The sequence below is a fragment of the Chroicocephalus ridibundus genome, chromosome 1, assembly GCF_963924245.1.
Source record: "Chroicocephalus ridibundus chromosome 1, bChrRid1.1, whole genome shotgun sequence".
In the NCBI taxonomy this organism is placed as follows: Eukaryota; Metazoa; Chordata; class Aves; order Charadriiformes; family Laridae; genus Chroicocephalus; species Chroicocephalus ridibundus.
Window position 1 is genome coordinate 80,954,193 of NC_086284.1, and position 21,338 is coordinate 80,975,530.

General features: G+C 38.0%; 1 protein-coding gene across 7 annotated transcripts in view; it reads left to right on the plus strand.

The window, feature by feature from the left end:
- Positions 1-21,338, plus strand: part of STS (steroid sulfatase) — a 118,448-nt gene that overhangs the window by 86,305 nt on the left and 10,805 nt on the right. For all 7 annotated transcript variants that reach the window (XM_063341164.1, XM_063341192.1, XM_063341220.1 and 4 more), the window contains one exon: positions 982-1,103. In XM_063341164.1, coding sequence (XP_063197234.1) covers positions 982-1,103 — 122 coding nt within the window. The remainder of the gene's footprint in view (positions 1-981; positions 1,104-21,338) is intronic.

Sequence of the window (21,338 nt, forward strand, 5' to 3'; positions counted from 1 at the left end):
TTTTAGTCTGGAAAAAAGACGGCTGAGGGGGGACCTTATCAACACTTCTAAATACTTAGAGGGTGGGTGTCAGAAGGATGGGGCCAGGCTCTTTTCAGTGGTGCCCGGCAACAGGACAAGAGGTAACGGGCATAAATTTGAACATAGGAAGTTCCATCTCAACATGAGGAGGAACTTCTTTACTTTGAGGGTGGCAGAGCACTGGAACAGGCGACCCAGAGAGGTGGTGGAGTCTCCGTCTCTGGAGACATTCCAAACCCACCTGGACGCGTTCCTGTGCAACCTGCTCTAGGTGACCCTGCTCTGGCAGGGGGGTTGGACTAGATGATCTCCAGAGGTCCCTTCTAACCCCGATCATTCTGTTATTTCTGTGATATCCCCCTGAAACCAGTAGTTGTGCGAATGCGAGGGTACTGGAGATATATTACTGGAGACACCCGTTTCCCCATCAACAGGGGTGAGACCAGTGCATTACTCAGGCAGAAAACACAACAAACTGAAAGTGGGAAAGATTCTAAATCAACAGACCCCCACAGCCAGGGATGCACCCAGAAAGCAGAGTTATTGGACAACATAGCTTTAGGAATTCTAGGATGGTTTCCTGCCCATCCTTTCTGAAGAGTCCTACTCAGAATGGTGATCCCAAACAGCTTGAGCAGATATACCTGGAGGACTGTGTTGTAACAATTTATTCACATATGTCTGGTCACTTTCTCAGAAAAAAAAAAAAAAAAAGAGAGAAAAGGTAAAAATGTATTTAGGATACAACCATTCCTAATGGCAAAGCATAAAATTAATGTTTCCTTAAATTATGTAAAAATCAAAGGGAAGAGCACCTAAAGGTTTTTCTCTGAATTGACCAACTGGAGGTGGCCATTCAGAATATTTTTTTTTAAGTAGAAGAAATGCAGAGTTATAATATCGTCTCAGTAAAGTGAGGTTTGTGTTATTGTTCTGACTTTGAAATGATATCTTACTCAGAATTATTGATGGACATGATCTGATGCCCTTACTTCAAGGAAAAGTTACCCGATCCAAGCATGAATTTCTCTTCCACTACTGTAATGCATATTTAAATGCAGTGCGCTGGCATCCCAGAAACAGTAAGTAAACTTGCCTGTTCGCATTTTAAATATTTCGTATAATTCTTATTGCAGCTTAAAAAGAATCAGGAAGAAGCCTTGGGCTATAGTAACAAAGAAATTGTTTAAAATATCTACCCTTTTTCCTTCTTTTTCACTTTTCTTTTTGCTAGAATGCACCTATTCACCATTTTACTCTTTGACATTACTTTGTTGCTATGCATTAATATTACGTATTGGTACAATACTGAGATCTATGGTATCTGAAACTTTTTTATAAAAAATTGCCTGAGAGAGAGTCTGTGTTACAGGATGAAGTAGTCAAGGTTAAGTGTTACATCTTCCTAAAAATGCACAGGTAATAGGATGTCTTGCTGAGTAACAGCACAAGTATGATGTCAGCCTGGCCATTTTTATTATTGGAATAGCAACAAATAGGAGCATCACTGAGTCAAAGTCACAATTATCCCATAAATGAATACAGTATTAAAGGGTCTCTTTTCATGCTTTCTATGAACAATAGAATTCCACTTTGTAAGCCAAGGAAAAAAGCATTTCCCACTGATTTGCTCATTTTTAACTAACAGCTTGCTGTTTCTGGTAGCAACTTCCACATTAACCAAGCCTGTTTCCCTTTCTATAAAAACCTCTGTGCTGAATGAAGTGAAACACACATTTGTCTACTCTCAGTTGACACTCAAAGTGATGACTTGTATTACAGCTTCAATACGATGATCCAAGACAAGACTTGGTGTACCATTTTAAGTACCTTGCAAAAGGACTTGCTTAATAGTTGATGTGCAAACTTAAAATGAGTTGGAAACTTTGTCTTCTTGGTCATCTTTAGGTTGACTCTCTACCTGTCTTGGACTTTAAACTAAGAAAAGGGAAAATAATACATATAACATTTATTTACCACTACTTTGCCTATATATCTTGCATTTGATAAATAATCATAAGGAAGAACCAGGCAATAGGAAGTTGTGGATACCTAGTACCATTTTGTATCTGAGTTTGGATTAAATTATGCCACATCATGATGAGGAGAGAAGTAGGCAGAGCTCCAGGCAGGCAGAGAATCTGTTTTTCTCAAACATACACCTTTGCAAGATGAAGTACCCCTTGTCCGAGGAAAGGGTCAGTTTTGTTGTACACTGAAGGGAAGTTTAATGGGAAATGAATGGGAGCAAAGATGAGGGACTAGTCCAGTGTATTTACCTGAGGGACAACACTGTAGATTGTGATTTGTATAGAAGGGTTTTTGCTATACTGCCTTGTCAGTCTACATTGCAGTGTGACAGTAGGTAAAGCACAAATACAGGCTGGGCAGAAACTGGATTGAGAGCAGCCCCGAGGAGGACTTGAGGTTACTGGTGGATGAGAAGCTCAACATGAGCCAGAAATGTGTGCTCACAGCCCAGAAAGCTAACTGTATCCTGGGCTGCATCAAAAGAAGTGTGGCCAGCAGGTCGAGGGAGGTGATGCTCCCCCTCTACTCCGTTCTCATGAGACCTCACCTGGATGTCTGCATCCAGCTCTGGGGCCCCAAACATAAGGAGGAAATGGACCTGTTGTAGCAAGTCCAGAGGAGGGCCACAAAGAGGGCTGGAGCACCTGTCCTATGAGGACAGGCTGAGAGAGCTGTGTTGTTCAGCCTGGAGAAGAGAAGGCTCTGGGGAGACCTTACAGCAGTCGTCCAGTACTTATAGGGGGCCTACAGAAAAGGTGGAGAGGGACTCTTTATCAGGGAGCCTAGCAACAGGACAAGGGGTAACAGTTTTAAACTGAAAGAGGGCAGATTTTGATTAGATATCAGGAAGAAATTTTTCACTGTGAGGGTGGTGAGACACTGGAACAGGTTGCCCAGAGAAGCTGTGGATGCCCCATCCCTGGAAGTGTCTAAGGCCAGGCTGGATGGGGCTTTGAGTAACCTGGTCTAATGGAAGGTGTCCCTGCCTGTCGCAGGGGGGTTGGAACTAGATGATCCTTAAGGTCCTTTTCACCCCAAACCCACAGCAGTCCCCTGGCAGTGCTCAACACCTTCTTTTTCTTACTTGTCCAGTCTCAGATCTTCAAAAATGCCTTTTCCATGTAGACAATGCAATCATATTTGTAAAGATATTTGTTGCAGTCAGCTAAAGCTTTTCCCCTGTTTATCTCTCTCCCATGTGTTATTGTTGTATAGAGACAAATGTGCTTGCATTACAGCTGTACACACCTGATGCTATCCGCATTGCTGTGGGTACTCCTGTGGAAAAATGAGCACGGTTGGGTTCTCTTCTGATATCTCAGGAGCTCTATATGAAGCAACTGATAAGTTCAAGGTGCATTGTACTACTGCTCTAGAGTATTATTGCCTCCTAGCCTCCCACCACAGCTAGCTCTTTACAGCTAATCTCAGTGCCCACCCACAGTCACTGTTTCAGCTACTAGTAAGTGACATTTAGTATGCAAAAATGAACACAAGTAAAGCAGAAATATAACGCATTGTTTTTTTCTTTTTTTTTCCTGGAGAAGCAATTATTTCAAATATTTAATTCAAAACATTGCAGAATTTTGCCTAGCAGCAAAGAAGTTAGAAGTATCTTATAGCAACAGTTCATTCCCTATACTTAGGATAACATCCGAGAAAGTGAATGAGTCCATGTTCTTTAAAGACAGACTAGAGAGCTGGAAAATTTTGCAAGTTTCACTTAACCTCAGCATGCTACTGTTATCAGTTACAAGCCTGTAAGTCTTCAGGGTCTGAGTGTAGACTGATCACCATTCCTAACTCTACATGTATTCCATGTCCAACATGCTTTGTGGCCTAAGTATCACGTTCCTCCATGAGCACACACATTTTCCAGTATGCAGAAATGACTGTAGGATCTCTAATATTTTAGTTGCACCTTGCCAATGACTGTAGTCAGGCAAATAGCATTTAATTCACAGAAAACTTCAGAAGCGTATAGTTAACATTCTTAAGGATAGTCTTGAAGAGGCGATATTCCTTATCTAAGAAAAATCAGGACATTCTTTAAAAAAATGCCATCAGGAAACAGTTGTCTCTTTCTGTGTACTTTAAATGATCTTTTAGACCAGGAAAGCCTTGTGTTGTTCTTGATCTGTGTCCCCCAGATAGTTAACTAGGTTGACTACAGGTGCTTTGGAATTGTGTAAAACCATAACCACCTGAAGATTATGCCTGTACATGCAGGCCAAATGCTGACCATCTCTGCCTCCCACTACACCTGAGGCTTAGCAGAAGAAACGGTGGTGGTGTGAAATTAATAACCCCAGCCATGTTCAGCATCTTCTGCACTGCTCTGGTGATGGGCCCTTATTAGAAGGACCCAGTTGTGGAACTTGTCTGAGACTAAATTATAGATTGCTGACCCCTTCATTAAACTTGCAATTTCTATTCATTTTAAAGATACACTTTTTGAAGAACAAAGCAGCAACAGCTAGAGATTCATAGAAGCTTATAACAGCTAAGGAAAATTTTTCTTCTTTATTTATTTATTAACTAAAGTACATTCCATTCTAAATAAAGGGTAAAGGTGCATATATTGCATATATGCACTTATTAATGCATATATTCTCATATTTCTTACTTTGTTTATTTTCTGGGAAATCTTAGTTTGTATGTTAGCTTCAGCTTGTGTATTCCACTTTTTTTCTTAGATACTCAAAGTTTAGAATTACCTTTGATCCTAGGGAAAAATGCATATATCTGGAAACGAGAGGGAAGCTAAAGTTTTGCTTAGCCATTTGGTATCTTGTTGCCTCCATCAGTTCCCTTAGTAACTATCTTTGCCATTGATAGATTTCCACTGTGCTTCAGTCTGAAGAAAAAAAAAAAAAGGTTTAATTTTTCAGTCTTAGACTATATATATGAAACAGGCACATTTAGTGTATGAAAAATTTATAGTATTTGCACACCTTTCCCCTGCTTGCAAGTTTCTAAAGACTGACTTAGAGGTGTGTTTCTCACATCGTCCAGGGAAGGTCAGTAACTTCAGAGTAAACAATTACCATTTTACATTTATATATTTAGAGGCTAAGTAGTCCTCATAACCAAATCAATACACATCTTCATTAAGACATATTAGTTAGGTCAGTTACTGCATTCACAATATACTTTCCCCTTCATCAGCCTGTTGAAGGAGTGTTTAGAAGATGTGTGCTATGTAATGCTCTTCTCAACCAACACTTCAAAATTTAAGCCTCATCCTTTCTAGAGAGATGTGAGAAAAAGAATCTCTTTTTCCTCTACACCTTTTCTTTCTCAGACATAGAAAATAAGCTAACACCATTTTCTTCTTCATTTCTCTTTGATTCACTTACATTTTGCCTGATACTAAAAAATAATGCACATTAATCTTCACATCCTGAATTAAAAAAGGAATGAAATATTAGGCAATTTTCATTGCTCATGATTCATGTCTCGCTCTCACAGACTCATGCATGCTGACACTTGTTATCAGTGCCTTGGAAACAGCAATGACATACAGTCCTAGTCCTTGGAGGATGATTTCCTGTTATTTTGAAACTTTATAAATATGTGCAATTTAATTGATCTGTTAAAAATACCGAGAAGAAGACATGCTAAAACAGAGTCAACAAAGTGCTGTGATTTGCCGTTATCAATCCTTATTCTCCACAGCTGCCTGGTGTACCATATAAGTACCAATATATGAAAGCAACACCTTTGGGAAAAAAAAAAATCCCAAACTTTTTCGTTCTGACTAGTAAGGTGCAATCATTTAGGGTTTTTTAATCATTAAAAATTTACATTTAAAACAAAGCAGGTGTAGGATTTGCCTTTACTTTCTTGAGATGAGTCACCCGAAGTTTTATGCAGCTTTCTGTTAGATGTGTGTGCCAGGTTATGCTTTGGCCTAATTTAACTCTGATCACATGTTCTGATAGTGCAAGTAGACCAGTACTTTTGTATTTGCTAAAGTTATAATTTAGCATAACTGAATACTAAAAAACTAGAAAGAGCTCTGTCTCCAGAACATTACTGGCATATGAATCAATACTATTAAAAATGCATTGCTATGACAACTTAATTATAAGGAGAGAATTCATCAGATACAGAGCAAATCTACAGTTGAATGGAACTACTGCATCTTTCAGGCTCTTCTCATTGCGCGCAAAATTTTCATTTGATAAGGAGGGAATATATTGTAATCCTGTGCAATAAACATTGACAAATGTAATGCAATACAGTCTGTACCAGAAAGAAATAATAATCTTCACAGTATTTTGGTACTACTAATAAAAAATACTAATGTTCTTGATAAATGCTAGAGTGACTTTACTAGCAGCACTTCACCTTTTCTATTTCAAAATGGATTTCATTATGCAGTGGAAAATATCATTCAGTAAACAAAAGAAAGAGACTTGCTATGGCAAGTTAAATTGAAGCACAGTAGACAATAGAATCAAACTAGCTTATCATGCAAATATAATGACTTTTAAAGACAGTAGAAGTTCACTGGAAAACTTCACATAGAAATTTTCCACTTTGCCTCACTTAACAAATAGGATACATTTCAGTTAGTATGTATTCTGAGTTTCCTGTATGTTGTGATCTTCTGCAATTACTGAAAATAGTTCAATCAAATTCACCAACAAGGGGTTATTTTCTATATTATTGTAGAATTCATAGCTATTGTGATTCCTGACTGTTGCAATGTCCTCCAGCATCCAACGGTATACGGTATTTCATGAGAGATACTTTGTTCTTTGACTAGGGATGAGGGGATCTCGTTAGTCATGCATTTAACCTTTTCTACATTATCAGCTATTACGGGTTAAAAAAAACCAAGAGAATGAGAAAGAAATATTTCCTGGTTTGTAGCTTTCAGACTGTGTGTGCAGGCTAAATTTATAGAATAGGTGTTTTCTTTGAGATGTTCCTCCAGGTTCTGTTTGACTAAAGACATTGGAGTCATGATGAAGAGAGAACAAGGCAGAAAAAATCTGCTCAGAAGGGCCATTTTGTAGCAGCTTCTGGTTTGGACAGGTATAGCCTTTCTTATGAAATGGAATTAAAATGTGACGTATTTCTGAAGAAATGGAAGTACAAAGAATACTTTGCACTTTTCCTTAGCTCTCAAAAGGACTATGATATGCATACCTTAAGAGGTAATAAGGGTTACCTTATTAAGAGGGCTTGCGTTATTTACAGTGCCATTCTTAGCTTAATTTTTGGTAAAATCACATTGAGTCTTAATAGTTAAAAAATGTAAACTGAATGCATATGCTTAAGGAATGTTAATTTGTGAACACAAGATTGTCCTGAGGAAGAGGGATTGAAGGAGACAGAGTCTAGGCAGGTGGCAAAAACTATGAAACCTCTATGAAACCCTACAGAATCAGATTAAAAATCTTTTTTTTTTTTCTACAGTCAAGTTCTCAGTGTGAGGCTAGTGTCTGTCAGTAGCAAATGGATATGCATTAATTTGTATGTCAGAGATACTTTGGAGTATAAGTTGTGTCAATATACTTCTGTTTGAAAATGCCAACACTTTCTTGTTCAGTCTTCTTAGAGCATTTAAGAAACATAATCATTCAGGCATCCATGAAGTAAAGTAGCAGTTCTGTTTTCTCTAAAGTAGAAAGTATTGGAGATATTGCTAAATATTTGGTATGTTAGAAATATCTCTTAATATTTCTTCTACTTTCTCTAATATAAAAAAGAAATTTCAATTCACACGTTCTCTGAAGCCTCGTAAGTGGGTTTCCCACCCTCCTTCTCGTTACTTTCTTAGTAATAGGAGAGCAATTTCTTCATTGTATTCTTTGCCATACGGTGAATGAATGCTATGGTAACTTCGTATGTAATCTGTGGGATGTGCTTGTCATACCCAGTAGACCCATTGGCAGAACCCATGCTCTTACCTAGTTTTTTCCTTTTCTTTTGCTTGCGTCCCTGAGGAGCTTTTTCCATTTACGGTTTACTTGCTTTCTCTGAGGTGAGCAAAGTACATAGAGGATGCTGTTACAGATTAGGAAGCATTCACATTGACCCTGAGAATGCCAGCAATTATAGTTACTTGCTTGCATTCCTTAGTAATACAAAGGAAGGCAAATTTAATAGAAGTTGGATCCAAGATCATCTTCTTTTGCAAAAGACAGATAATACTACCATGTAACTATAACTGCTGTCAAGGAAACATTTTGTTTTCTTACAAAGAAATATCTTTTTTTAATCAAATCTTCTTGCACCAACCTCATCCCTTTTTTTCAGAAAAGAACAGATGGGAAAGGATAAGAAAGAAAAAATAAACATTTGAAGGAGTAAGATTTTCCTATTGTCACAAAAATTTTTGCTTTCTAGCTAGAAAGAACAGACTTATTTAGTCATAGTAAAATTGATGCATTAATACTTTTGTCTCAGAGAGCCATTCCCCTAGTGAAAGACCGTGGTAAATGTCCTTTGGCATTGACATACACACAGATTTTCAGCGATCATATCATAGTGCTTTTTTTTCATATAAAAATAGCAACCATAACATACTAGTCTATTGAATCCAAGACATCCTGACCTAAATTGGTAATGTTCTTAGTGAACAGAGAAAAGTTGACAGGTTTCAGTGATCATATAAAGGCAAAGGCATTTGAAGTACCTAATTCAGTATTATTTAAACTTCAGCTTGAATGGCTTGCTGTCAGGTATTGTGTCATGCACTTGTGAGAGTACAAAAAAAAAATCTTATAGATTTTTTTTTTCTATATACTCCACTGCTAACAGTTAAATAGAAAAAAAATCTGAGTTAGAACAATTGTCTAATAATTTTTTATCTATTTATAGTTATCAGTAGTCAAAGCAAATATAAATAGCAACTATGTAAAAGAATAGATAAAAATGCACTGCAACTTTCAAAGATGAATTTAAGCTCAGACAAGTAACATAAAAAGTGGATCTTTAACAATTTCTGGAGCATTACACTTCCAAAAATATCTCCAGTTCACTGTTGGACTTGAGCCTGCAGCATTCTGCATGTTACATTCAGGACATAGCGCTGATTCATCCTAATTTTAAAATCGGATTCAAATGGCATATGTTGTCTTAGGCAATGTTCTTCAAGGGAAGTAGTTAATGCATGCACAAACCCACATAGGGTATTTTGAGTGCCACAGCCTCTGACATCCTGTTACTCCTAGAAAATAAAGCAAAGTGTTTGTTTGTTAGAGAAATTCCCTGGAAACCTGATTATCAAGAGCAAGATGACTTCTCAGTATGCTATAAAAGACCGTGACATGAAAGGCACTAGAAATAATTATAGAAGAAAACAGTGGGGGTTTGGAGGGTGGGTGCACTTGGACAGTATTATGCTGGAGGCCAGTGTGCATCTGTGGATGATGTGCACTCTCTACTGTGTAGGTCCTTCTGAATGTAAGTCCTCATCAGTACTTTGGAAAGCCAACACAACCAGAAATATTGAATTGTAAGTGATGGGCAATGGGACAGGAGGAAATGCCCTCAAGTTGCACCAGGGAGGTTTGGGATCAGTTTTGGGAAAAATTTCTTCACAGAAGGGGTTATCAGACATTGGAGTAGGCTGCCCAGGGAGGTGGTTGAGTCACCATCCCTGGAGCTATTTAAAAGACAGGTAGACATGGTGCTTGGGGACATTGTTTAGTGGTGGTTTTGGCAGTGTTAGGTTAATGGTTGAACTCAATGGGAAGGGACTCAAAGTCCCTTCCAACCTAGACAATTCTATGATTCTAGGATTCTAAATGTCCTCTGTCTGAGAAAAGCTCGTGTCTCAGTACAAACAGTGACTTCCCTGTTGATTTCAGACCAATTTTTATTTGGTCTCAAACTATTAGAGGACACATAATGCATTACAATATTCAAGTAACTTTTGTTAAAACATCCAGACTTTCTTAAAACTGAAAGGCAGAAAAACCCACAGTTTTTTAAATTTGTTTCTAGTTTTGTTGTTCTTAGTAGAGAAATTTTGTGGATGGATTTGTGTAAAAGCTCGTTGACTCCATTGTCTCCTAGATGGGGAACTCTAATGCAAACATGTATGAGACTCACTCACTCACTCACTCACTTCTTTTCAACATCATTGGCATTTTAAAGCAAAATAGGTTTCCAGCATTCATAGTAGGAGAGGGAAGTTAGAAATAATGGTGCAGTCACAACATTAAAAGTCAACAAGACCATAAAAAAACCCATAAAGATCATGATACTTCGAATTAGCACTAGGGTAATAAAGAAAGGCTGACCCTTTTAGCATTAGGAAATGTTAGTCCTCCATAAGATAATTTTAACATTACCAAGGGTGTGCTAATTTTTCATGTACAACCTGTTACCTGTCTGTTATACCTTAATTTTTAAATGGTATGATATCACGGAAGCAAACTTCTCAATCATCTCACTTGCTAGTGAGAAGAGTAAAGTCTTTAAGACTCAATAGAGTCTTCAAGATTAACTTAATTATATTATCTAGGCTTTCTTCAATGACATCGTATGATGTACCAGAGTATCACTCTGTAGCTCAGATTCATCCATATGGTCCTGTTCGGTGGCAAGTGGAGGCTGAATCTCAGTCCTAAAAGCATTGTAGTTACCTTAGCAACAGTGCATATCCTCATAGCAAAACTACTTAGCCAGCCAAGCTTTATAGTTTGGGCTCAACAATGTCTTGATCTACTGTGCTGCTGATGATTCCAAACCAAATGTAATTCTCTACTCTAGCCTTTCCTTATAGAATTGTAATTTTAGAAGGTTTGAGTTGATTCACACCTTTTTCTTCTTTTTCTGAACAGAAACACAGAACAGAAACAGTGCCACCCCTAATTCCAAACTTTAAATACTTTATATCTTCCAAAAGCCACACAGTTAATTAACCATTTGGTGGACCTTCTAAAACACTACCATGATACATATACACAAAGTTAAGTAGAGAGAGGGAACAGCAAAGTATGGTCTCATGAAGATTTTGCTACTGCCAATTTTATAAATAGATAAAAATATTATCAGACAATTGTTCTAACTAAAATAGTCTGATGAAGATTTTGAGCCTAGCTCTACAAAAGTATGAGGTAGAAATGCTAAACAAGACATTGTGATTAAATAAATCTACCTGTGTGAAGAATTACTTTTCTCTAAAAATTACTTTTTCTCTCAACACTCCGTGGAGGTTTTTTTGAATACTTTTTTTCTCCAATTCTACAAGGCTCTGGAAAACAAAATTAGGACTCATTAGTTCCTCATGGCCACAGTGTCTTAGAACTGAACATGCTTTAGTCCAACTGGGGTCTAGGTCCATTGTTTTTCCTACAGCTGTCCATGGAGGCACTTTCATGCCCTTTCTTTACTTCTCCATCTCTCAAATTATCCCAACATTCAGCTTAGCAGCTGTTACTTTTTAGCCACAGACATGGTTATGTTGTATTAAGGGAAAATGCAATTCCTGTCTACAGTATGTAGACTGTGGATATTAAGGCATTTATATAAAAATGGAATTTGCTGTAGCATTTCCCTGTCTGTGTTATACAGCATCCCCAACTTAGAAGCTAAAACAATGCTTTTTGCGTGAAAGCTCCTCCCATTTTTTTATTTGCATTAGGTGTACTATGCAATAACATGTTTTTATTGTCTGATTACTCAAAGCCTAATCCCCAAACTTAATTTTGATCCAGAAGTATTGTATAAAAGTTTAAAGTTATGAGTTACACCTGTAGAGGATGATACTGACAGTTTTATAATACTGAGTGGTAAATTGCATGTCATATTTATAGTTGACAATGATTTTTGGATAGTGAAAACAATGCAGTTGCTACTAAAGCCAATTTTCAGCTGTAGCCAAAGGCTCTAAGAGCATCTACCTTTATGATTCAGAAACAACTGTAGCCCATGTGTGTTCAGGTCAGTTTTCAAAAAGCAACTTAGAAGGCGGCCAAAGATAAACAAAACTTTTTTTTCCAGAGAAAATCAGTTTCATCAGTAAGGACTATTTGTATGTCTGCCATGAAGGCATGGGCTTATGCATGAGGATGTGGAGAAACATGTTTCACAGAAGTGAAGATGGTTTGGATTGTGCTGAGAGAGGGACGTTTTACCATAAAGGCTTGGAATTTCCTAAAAAAAAATTATCTGCAAGAATTCATCCTAACAGAGCTGGTCAACGTAAGACGACTAAGGTTAGAATCAAGTGAATGAGGGAGAGAAGAAAATGTAGCTGTTGTGTCATGCTGAAATTGAGGGTTTGAATAGCTGACCTTTTTTTTTTTTTTTAAACAAATATAGAAAGCACATAGAATTCTGTTTGGAGTCCTGTTTGCAATGGTCACTTTTAAACTTCAAAGGAAAACTTCGAGACTTCATGCATTGTTTTGATTTTCATTCTCAAGTTTTATCTTTTTAGTTTGGATAAAAGGTTAGTAATCTTTAGTTTATCTTTAGTTGTAGAAAATGCATTACAATACTTAAAACATGGATTATAGTAAAATGAAATACATGATGAAAAATGGATTATGATACTTGAAATACTTGGATTATGACATTTATCTAAATCAGCAACATTTACAGGTTTTTTTACAACTAAAATTATTCTATTGAATATCATACTTTGACAGTTTGCAGGTTTATCCTTCTGAAAATCTTGCAAAGTCCAGTAATGGCCTTATTTTAGCACAAGAGTAAGTACTGAACACAAATGTCTGAGTTTAGTTTCACGGTCAACGGTAACATAATCAGTCGGTGGATAGAAAAGCAACTGGGAATTGCAAACAATTGTACAAGAATACAGGTTGTTCGTTCATGTGCTTCAGTTCATTCAGCTCTGCCCTAGCAGAGCTTCTAGGTCATTTAGAAGTTCTGTGGATCTCAAGAATGCCAAGTAGCTGCAAACATCTTGGACTTGTAGTGACAAGAAAAGGCCGTCTTAGAAAACAATGGTGGTGTTCACAATGAGGCTGTAATAATCAAGAAAAAGTGCTGAGAAAGGCTTTAACTGGATTTTGGAACTTGATAATAAATACAATGCCTGTAGCTCCTGAGTATTATCAAAGTCCTTTTTTTTTTCCCCTTTCATATGTCAAAATTTTTCAGGTCTATAGTTAGGAAGTGTTTTAATTTCTGCCAGTGCTTTTAAATACTTACGGTATACTGAGTTTTGGCAAAAAAAAAATAAATAGGAAGAAGTTCTGAGAAGTATATCTGAATGTTTAGCAACTGGCAGGTTGAAATAAAGAAAAGTAAATATACCACTCATATTTGACAGAATATTTTTGAGTACATGTTTTCAAAGCATTTAATCCAATTTTAAGTAACTATGAGAAGTGTTCATATTTTGAAGATCGAAAAATATGCAAAAGCCAACATATTCCTATGTCTCTTTAACATAGTTTAACATGAAAAACTTTATAAATTGTTATCTTGTAATCAAATGAAAAATTTAAGTATAAATTATTTGAATGCTGCAAATGATTATTCCATTAGTAGGTAGTCCTCAAACTTAGGATGCTGGCGAATGATTACAACTAGCAAGGATAGTGTCTACATGCAAAACTGACTTGAGTATTCCCTGATAAGTATTTCTTCGTGTTGTCAAGCTTGATATATAAATACTAATTATTTCATACAGAAGGGTTATTGCTGTGGCATGAAAGAGCCAGCAACAGGTTTGTACCTCATCAACAGGTGAACCTCAGTGCTTGGCTGAGCCCAGCAGAGAAGTCCCTGGCTTGACACACAAGAAGACGTTCCCATGGCAATTATACTTGGTCTTTCCTAACCAATTTCAAGCTATTTTTTCACTTTGTGGACCAAATTGACCTCAGATATATCTTTACCACTATTCGTTGTTAGATTTTGTATTTCAATCGCTACATATTCTGGCAAAGTGTATGAGAACGCATTGTGTCTCAGGCAGGAAGAGCACCTTTAGGAAGGCTAGAATCACCTTTGTTGTTTGGTCATACGAGGATCTACATGGCTGTGTAGGGGCATCTTATTTCTCTGATAAATTTTGATCTGTTTGTGGGGAGATGGTTGTGGAGGCAGACAGCCTTTTTTACATTTAAGTTTTTGGTATTTTTATTTAGATAGACAAGAAGAAAGTAGTGATCCAAACTTATGAAGTTAAAACTAGGCAGACCTTTGAGATTCATCAAGACAGGAAAATCTTTCAAAGTGAAGGTGAGGATATGGGTGACAGGAAAATTGTTTACCGAGTCCATTCACCTGGCTTTATCTCCATTTGAATGCACTTTTATTGGGAGATTTCCTAATCTCTAATCCTAACTGAATTTCAGGTTCCTTTTTACGTCTACACAGACTAAGTGCCAGGACCTCGGTTAGGAATACTGACTCAGTATCAGTAAAGAAACAGAGTTTAAGCTTGGACATGCTCAGCATGAATGCCAGACACTTAGAGACATCTTTGGTAGTGTAAGAGAAAGTTAAGCACCTGTGTAAACATTGCCTGAATTTGAGTTTCAAGTAATGACTAGACTGAGGTTTTGATAAACGTCTGTCAGTGTGCAATGCACTAAAGTATGAAGCAGAATGGATTACTGCTGAAAGCTGAAGTAAACCTGTTTTACTGCTGAAAATCATGTATGTAGTTAATTTTCTTTTCCATTGCAACAGATGAGGAATGTGTGTATGGTTGCATGCCTTGTGGAGAATAGCATAAAAATGCATAGAAGGAGCCACAGTAGCGAATACAATAGGAAAACATTTCCTGGTGTTTCCTGCTACCACTACTATTGTCACAGATCTTTACAGAGTATTTTGACAAATAAACCAGCTAAAATTTACAGATGAAGGCTGAGTTTGCAGAACTGTGAATTAAAAATTGAATGTAAGATTCAAAAGCCAAAAAACAACTACCAGTATGCAGATGTTTGTATTTCACAATATCCTTTGAGTGCTGTCATCACTCTTAACTGCAGTGAGGAGGGAGGACATATATAAAATTTATATCTTGTCATGTAATGCCAAAAGCACTTTCAGTAGTTTTGAGGAAGTACAATGTGTCACTGAGTGACTTTAGGTTGCAAGCTGGCTTATATTTATTTATATTACTTCCTAAAATATTGGGTCAAAGCCATTAAACTAAACAGTAATCTATGGGAATATACTCTTAGGCTGGTTAAAGGTGTAGGATTTCATGCTCAAGGATGAGGCTTTGTTTAACTCATCTTTGTAACTGTCTTGCATAACAGATCTGTAATGGTGCCACAATAAATAATAATAAATGTTGGATTAAGTTTGTGACATAAATGCCCTCTTCAAAGATATATTGAGGCATGCTAGAATTACTACATTGAATTATGCAGTTAGTTAAAAATAAGAGATCAAGCCAAAGGGAACGAACATTGTCTCTGCCACCTCATTCACAGCAATGGTCTACATACCCTCCTTCAACTGTGCTTCAGAGATTGGAGGGGGAAAAAAAAAAAGAGAATTAATTTTGCCACTCGTGTATTATGGGAAGTAAACAAAAAAAGCCCACCCTTTGTGATCCATGAAAATGACTGGCTAGAATTTTTAAGTTAGAATCTGGTTTATAGTCATTTTTAGGAGAGAAATCAAACACTGCCTTAAATCCTAGCAATTTTGTCTTTTTTTTTACACATAAAAGTGTAAAGAGATATGATGCAGAGAGTGAAAGACAATAACTGGAGTTTCCCAGCTCCATTGCTGCTTTCTTCTAGCTTGAGATGAACTCACTCCAGGGCTGATGACATCTCAGTTGAGCACGATGGACATTGTGTAGGACTGTTCTATGCTGCTGAATCTCTCCAGCAGGCTTGAGGTGGGAAGGACATTGTTCAAATACTGCACGCAGGTCCATGCACCACACAGCTCAGAACCACCTGGACTTACCTGGACATACCAGGTAATATGTCATATATGCATATTCATGTACGTGCCAGAAGAAGAAAAGGCAACCAGATTTTACCAATGGGAACTTGAGTAACTGAGGAATTTATGTCTGGAGTTAGAGGATGTTGCTAAGCAGACATGAATTTAATCTTCAGGGAGCTAGGATCTAAATGCTGAACACTGATTTTTCTACAAGCTAAGTTGTCTAGTGAACAAGACACTTGGTAAAACTCGATTCAGGTTTCTTCTTCCTGTAGGCCTTGGGGCAATATTAAGTAAATCACTCACGGTGTATCCATCAGTATCAGTGTAGCAAAGAAATAAAACAGTTTTTATTAACTGTTTTATTAAGCAACAACACAGGCAGCTGAAAAAATAATTTACTCAATTATTTTTTTCTCAAATAGTTTGAAGTAGGAGATTTGATGGGAGTTGAGGAGCATATGTAGATCCTTGCTTAAAGAATTAGATGACCACACAGCAGCTTCAGTCACAGATTACATTGTACTTTGCTGAATTTAAGCATGAGGTTATTATTTGTATTTTTAAGTTAAGATAGAAATACTCTGTTGAACTGAAGGCAAACAAGATGAAATCATCCTCTCAGTAAATTCACAGGGATTTTATCATTCATTTCAGTGGAGCACAACTCTATAAAAGGTGTAGAAATGAAATTTACAATAGACAATGCAACAGGTAATTGAGGGATGGGGCAACCTGAATGAACCTGGTGGATGCCCCATCCCTGGCATTGTTCCAGGCCAGGCTGGATGGGGCTTTGAGCAGCCTGGTCTAGTGGGAGGTGTCCCTGCCCATGGTAGGGGGCTTAGAACTAGATGATCTTTAAGGTCCTTTCCAACTCTAACCATTCTATGATTCTGTGATTCTATGAAGTCTGAGACAATCATCTGCACCAAAACCTTTATTTAAACTCCAGCAAAAGTTTGTGAAGGATTTGTATTTGAAAAAGTTAGTAGATAGAACACTAAGTGAAAAGAGTGTGCCAATAAAATGTCTTTGTCTTCCGCAATAAAGGAAATGAATGATAGTAGCACAAAAGTTACAATAGAAGACACCATCCATCAAGAGAGCTCTTAAAAAATACATTGTAGGGAACAATTGTGCAGTGGCAGGGGGATGAATTAGATGACAAAAAGAAAATTCATTTGAAATATCAGAAATAAGCTTTTGTTCTTATTTGCTACAACTGGAACAGAGGAAACTGCATACAGTGATATGATAAAGATACAGACGCGTAAGCAGAGTCAATGCAGATGTACTGTAGCTAGTGATCGTATATCAAAGGTCGTTGACTGATTGTTAATGATGAGTAAGACATTAAAAAAAAGTATACAGAAGTAACATATATGAACAAGGAAGGCAAAACCTCTGGCCACATCAGGTAAATATGTAGGTTTTCCACATACTTGAGAGGAGATGTTTAACCCACTATCTATGGACACTGTGTGATCTTTCATAAGCAGCTGCACCTTGTAGATAGATATTTGATCTTAGAAAGCAAAATTAAAGATGGACTGGAGAATGCTGGAGAGATAAGAAGTTCAACTCTCTAACTTGGGGTGATGCTTCACTCTAAAAGTGACTCCAACAAAACTGTAAGTGACCCCAGCACTTGTAGTGCTTTTACTGAAAAAGCAACGACTTCCAGCACCCAAGCAGAGCGAGCAGAGCTGAGTGCTGATAACAGAGTCCATCACTAGTCTCCAACCTAGGCAAAGTGGTGATTCGGGTTCAAGGTCTATCCAGGAAGTCCAGTCAGGAACAGGAGGAGATGGGAGCATCACAGAGCTGGAAGAAAGGCTACTACCTAGGGCCATCCAGAGACAGGGCTGGGAACTGGCACTCCTGCAGCACCACTCAGGCAGGGACTGATGGCCTCAGGCTGAGCTGAAATGGGAATCCTGGTCCATGGGCAGGGGATGCGTGGATGGGGGTCCACCCTAGGGCTGGTCAGGGCCAGTGAGGCTCTTTAGTGCCCTCAAGGCTCTTGACACCTCAGAGTTTTGGCAAATTATGAGGTTGGCAATGACAACATGTAGATGTCTACAGTGTAAACACCTACAGCTGAGCTAACCTGAGCTGATCAGTCTCATCAAAAGAAAAACAAGCTTCTCTCACAAGCTGCTTCTCAGCCTGAAGCAGGCCTCTAACAAAGGTAAGAAGCAGATCAGTATAGGCTGGTAACTAGCTTACGTAAAGACCTCCACTTTGCAGCGATCCGAAATTAGGTGAGGTGACCAGGTTGTCAGATTGCATACTAAGAAGCAGCATGGTGATGAGCAATAAATCCTACTCAGTACCTTGAATTTAAAATTAGAAATGCCTTGCCACCTTTTGCACAATGTGAAAGACGTTAATATTTTGCTAAGTGTCAGGAATGGCATTATGGGAGTCTCTTGAGATTGACTGGGAATTTTAAGATTGTCTCATTTAATTAATGTAATTTTTCTTTTAAATTAGCAGAGGTTCAAATAAGGGCCTGTCTACAAATACGCAATACATAAGATAGCCAAGTTAGACTGTGTAGTAAAACACAAAGAGTGAATTATAGTAGAGAATGGCATTTTATCCATGCATCAGTGTTGTGAAAGAAGTGAAAAGAATGGCCAGAAAAGAAAAATATGGATGAGATACAGATCCTGATTTGAGTTACAGTGACATAAAGATCTTTAAAATCTAATTAAGAAAGTGCCACTTGCTTTCCTTTTAACACAAGACTAAACCAGTCATTTACCTTGTCTGTCAGCTATCAGCTCTCTGAGAAGCTTTTTATTCTTTCTTACAGGTAAATGTTGTTGGTTATTGGGGCAGCTCTTAATGTGGAGGCATAGATGTCCTTCCCCCAAATGACTTTATAAACTCCATTAAGTCTCATTAAACCTCATTCCTTGTCACCAGTCTTTGTCTTAATAGCAACATTCAGTGGCAATGTAATATACTCTATCAGCGAAATTGTACAGAAACTTGTAACACCTGGAATACTGTGTTTAGTTTTGGGCCCCTCACTACAAGGAAGACATTGAGGTGCTGGAGCGTGTCCAAAGAAGGGAAATGAAGCTGGTGAGGGGTCTCGAGCACAGAGCTTATGAGGAGGGGCTGAGGGAGCTGGGGTTGTTTAGCCTGGAGAAAAGGAGCTCTAATGTAGAGACATTATCTCTACAGCTACCCAAAAGGAGGTTGTAGAGAAGTGGGGGTCAGTCTCTTCTCCCAGGTCACAAGCAGAAATAGCCTCAGGTTGCACAGGGGAGGTTTAGATTGGATATTAGGAAAAATGTCTTCACTGAAAGGGTTATCAAGCATTGGAACAGGCTGCCCAGGGAAGGGGTTGAATCGCCATCCCTGGAGGTATTTAAAAGAAGTATAGATGTGGTGGTGCTTGGGGACATGGTTTAGTGGTCGACTTGTTAGTGCTAGGTTAACGGTTGGACTCGATGAGCAAAACTTTTCCTTGAGATTTCCTCAACAGTCGAAGGCAAGTGGTGCAGACCACTTTTCTAGTTTTGAGGGTCATCATGAAGTGTCAGTGTGATGTGGATTTATGTCTGTTCTCCACTGGTTCAGCTGCACAATCCCATGAAAGAGTTAAATGACATCAATTATCTAATTGATGGTAGAAAACTTACTTTTCCTTCAGTAATAACCCATGAGTCTTCAGATTACTTACATCACATTTTTGTTGGATAAAGAGCAGCCCTTTTCTCCTCTCTGAACTATGTCCTTTTACCCTGTTTTCATCCTTTCCCCATCTGTTTATTCCCCTTTCTGTCCCCATTTCTGAGCTTCCATTCTCACTGGTAGTGAAACTCCTTGTGATCCTCGTAATTGATCACACCCTTGTGTGAATCTTTCCCTTCTGCAACTGCAGAAGCTGTAATAAACACTGACCCTCATGAGGCATTTCCTGTCATTTGCCTTTTCTGTTTTTCAGTCTCATAAGTTCCCTCACTTCCACTGTTCTCTAGAGAAGTGTGTTATCTTACAAGTGTTTTTTTTGGTTTTTTGCTTGTTTATTTTTTTGGGGGGGGTTAAGTTCTTTTTGCCTTCTTTCTTTGCTCATGGTTTTCTTCTTTGATAATGTAAAGAAGGCATACCTTTTTGCACCGTATCAAACATCTGAATCACTCATTACTGTTTTTCGATGAAGTCCATTATGATCTTTTCATCTACTTGATTATTGAACGTATTTTGTTTTGCCTGCTTCCTAACTTGCTTTGTGAGCATCATCTTCACTCTTCATTTGCACCCTTGGTTGGTTTTTCTTTTCCTCTGTCTACCTGATCTTGCCCATTTCATGGAGGCATCCCAAATGGTCTCCCAAATCCCTAGTTTGTGTTCAGTGTTTCAACCACAACAGCTGGAAAAAGCAGAACAAGCATCAAGTGTCATTTGCCTAAACCATCTCATTAAGTATTTTAATTTGCTATCTTGATCCTCATATCAGCGCAGTTGCAGCTGAATTTGGGTGACACAGTATGGGTATATCATTTGGTAAGTGTGAAATAATGGAACGGCCGAAGGGAAGAAGAGCATTTCTAGCTTGAACAGACATCACAAAACTGTTTATATCAAGCTCAAGAAAATTGACCCAATCAACCGATACACATTTCTGCTAACAATATTTTAGGTAGGAAAGTGCTTCTCCTGACAATCATGACAAATACTGTTACAGCATTTTCTTGCCTCTGCTCTGCTCTGTGACAGTGGCAGCAGACTTATTGTTAGGCTCAGGCAGAGCTATTTGTACCTTGGGATTTGCAGTGCTCCACTCCGCACCAGCACGCCCCTACTTGCCCTGGGAGACAGACACAGACAAAGGGGAAAAAAAAATTAAATCCCCACCTGTTTTTTTAAATATTTACGCTATTCCTAATCATAGTAAGAACATAAACCCAGCTTCCCAGTCCAGTTGGTTAAATTGAAATGAAATAAGATGAAATAAGAGACCTTCTTTCTGTTTTGTTTTTGTGGTTTGGTTTGGTTTGGTTTTTTTTTCCCCCTTATTTGCACTTCCCTTGTTCCTGGTTTAGATCGCAAACTAAAGGGCAGGAACGGCTGCGGCATGGAAGGCACAAGCCAAACCTCCTATACACCAATGCAATGAACCATTAAAAACCCAAACAAACCAAAAAACTCCAATCAAACAAAGCCCAAAAAACCCTTTGATTATTTTGTTTACTTCGTGCATGACTGAACAGAGTTCACAAGCCAAAGTTATTTTGTATTGAGTGACAGTTCTGAAGTAACCTTTCATCAAAACAATTCTGACCTCTCCATTTAAGTCCTATATAAGGAACAGTTAAAATGTATTCATCTCATCTGGAGCCCCAGGAGACCCTTCTCTGTTCTCGTTTTAAGTAGGAAAGAGATTTTAGCAGGTTATAGCACTT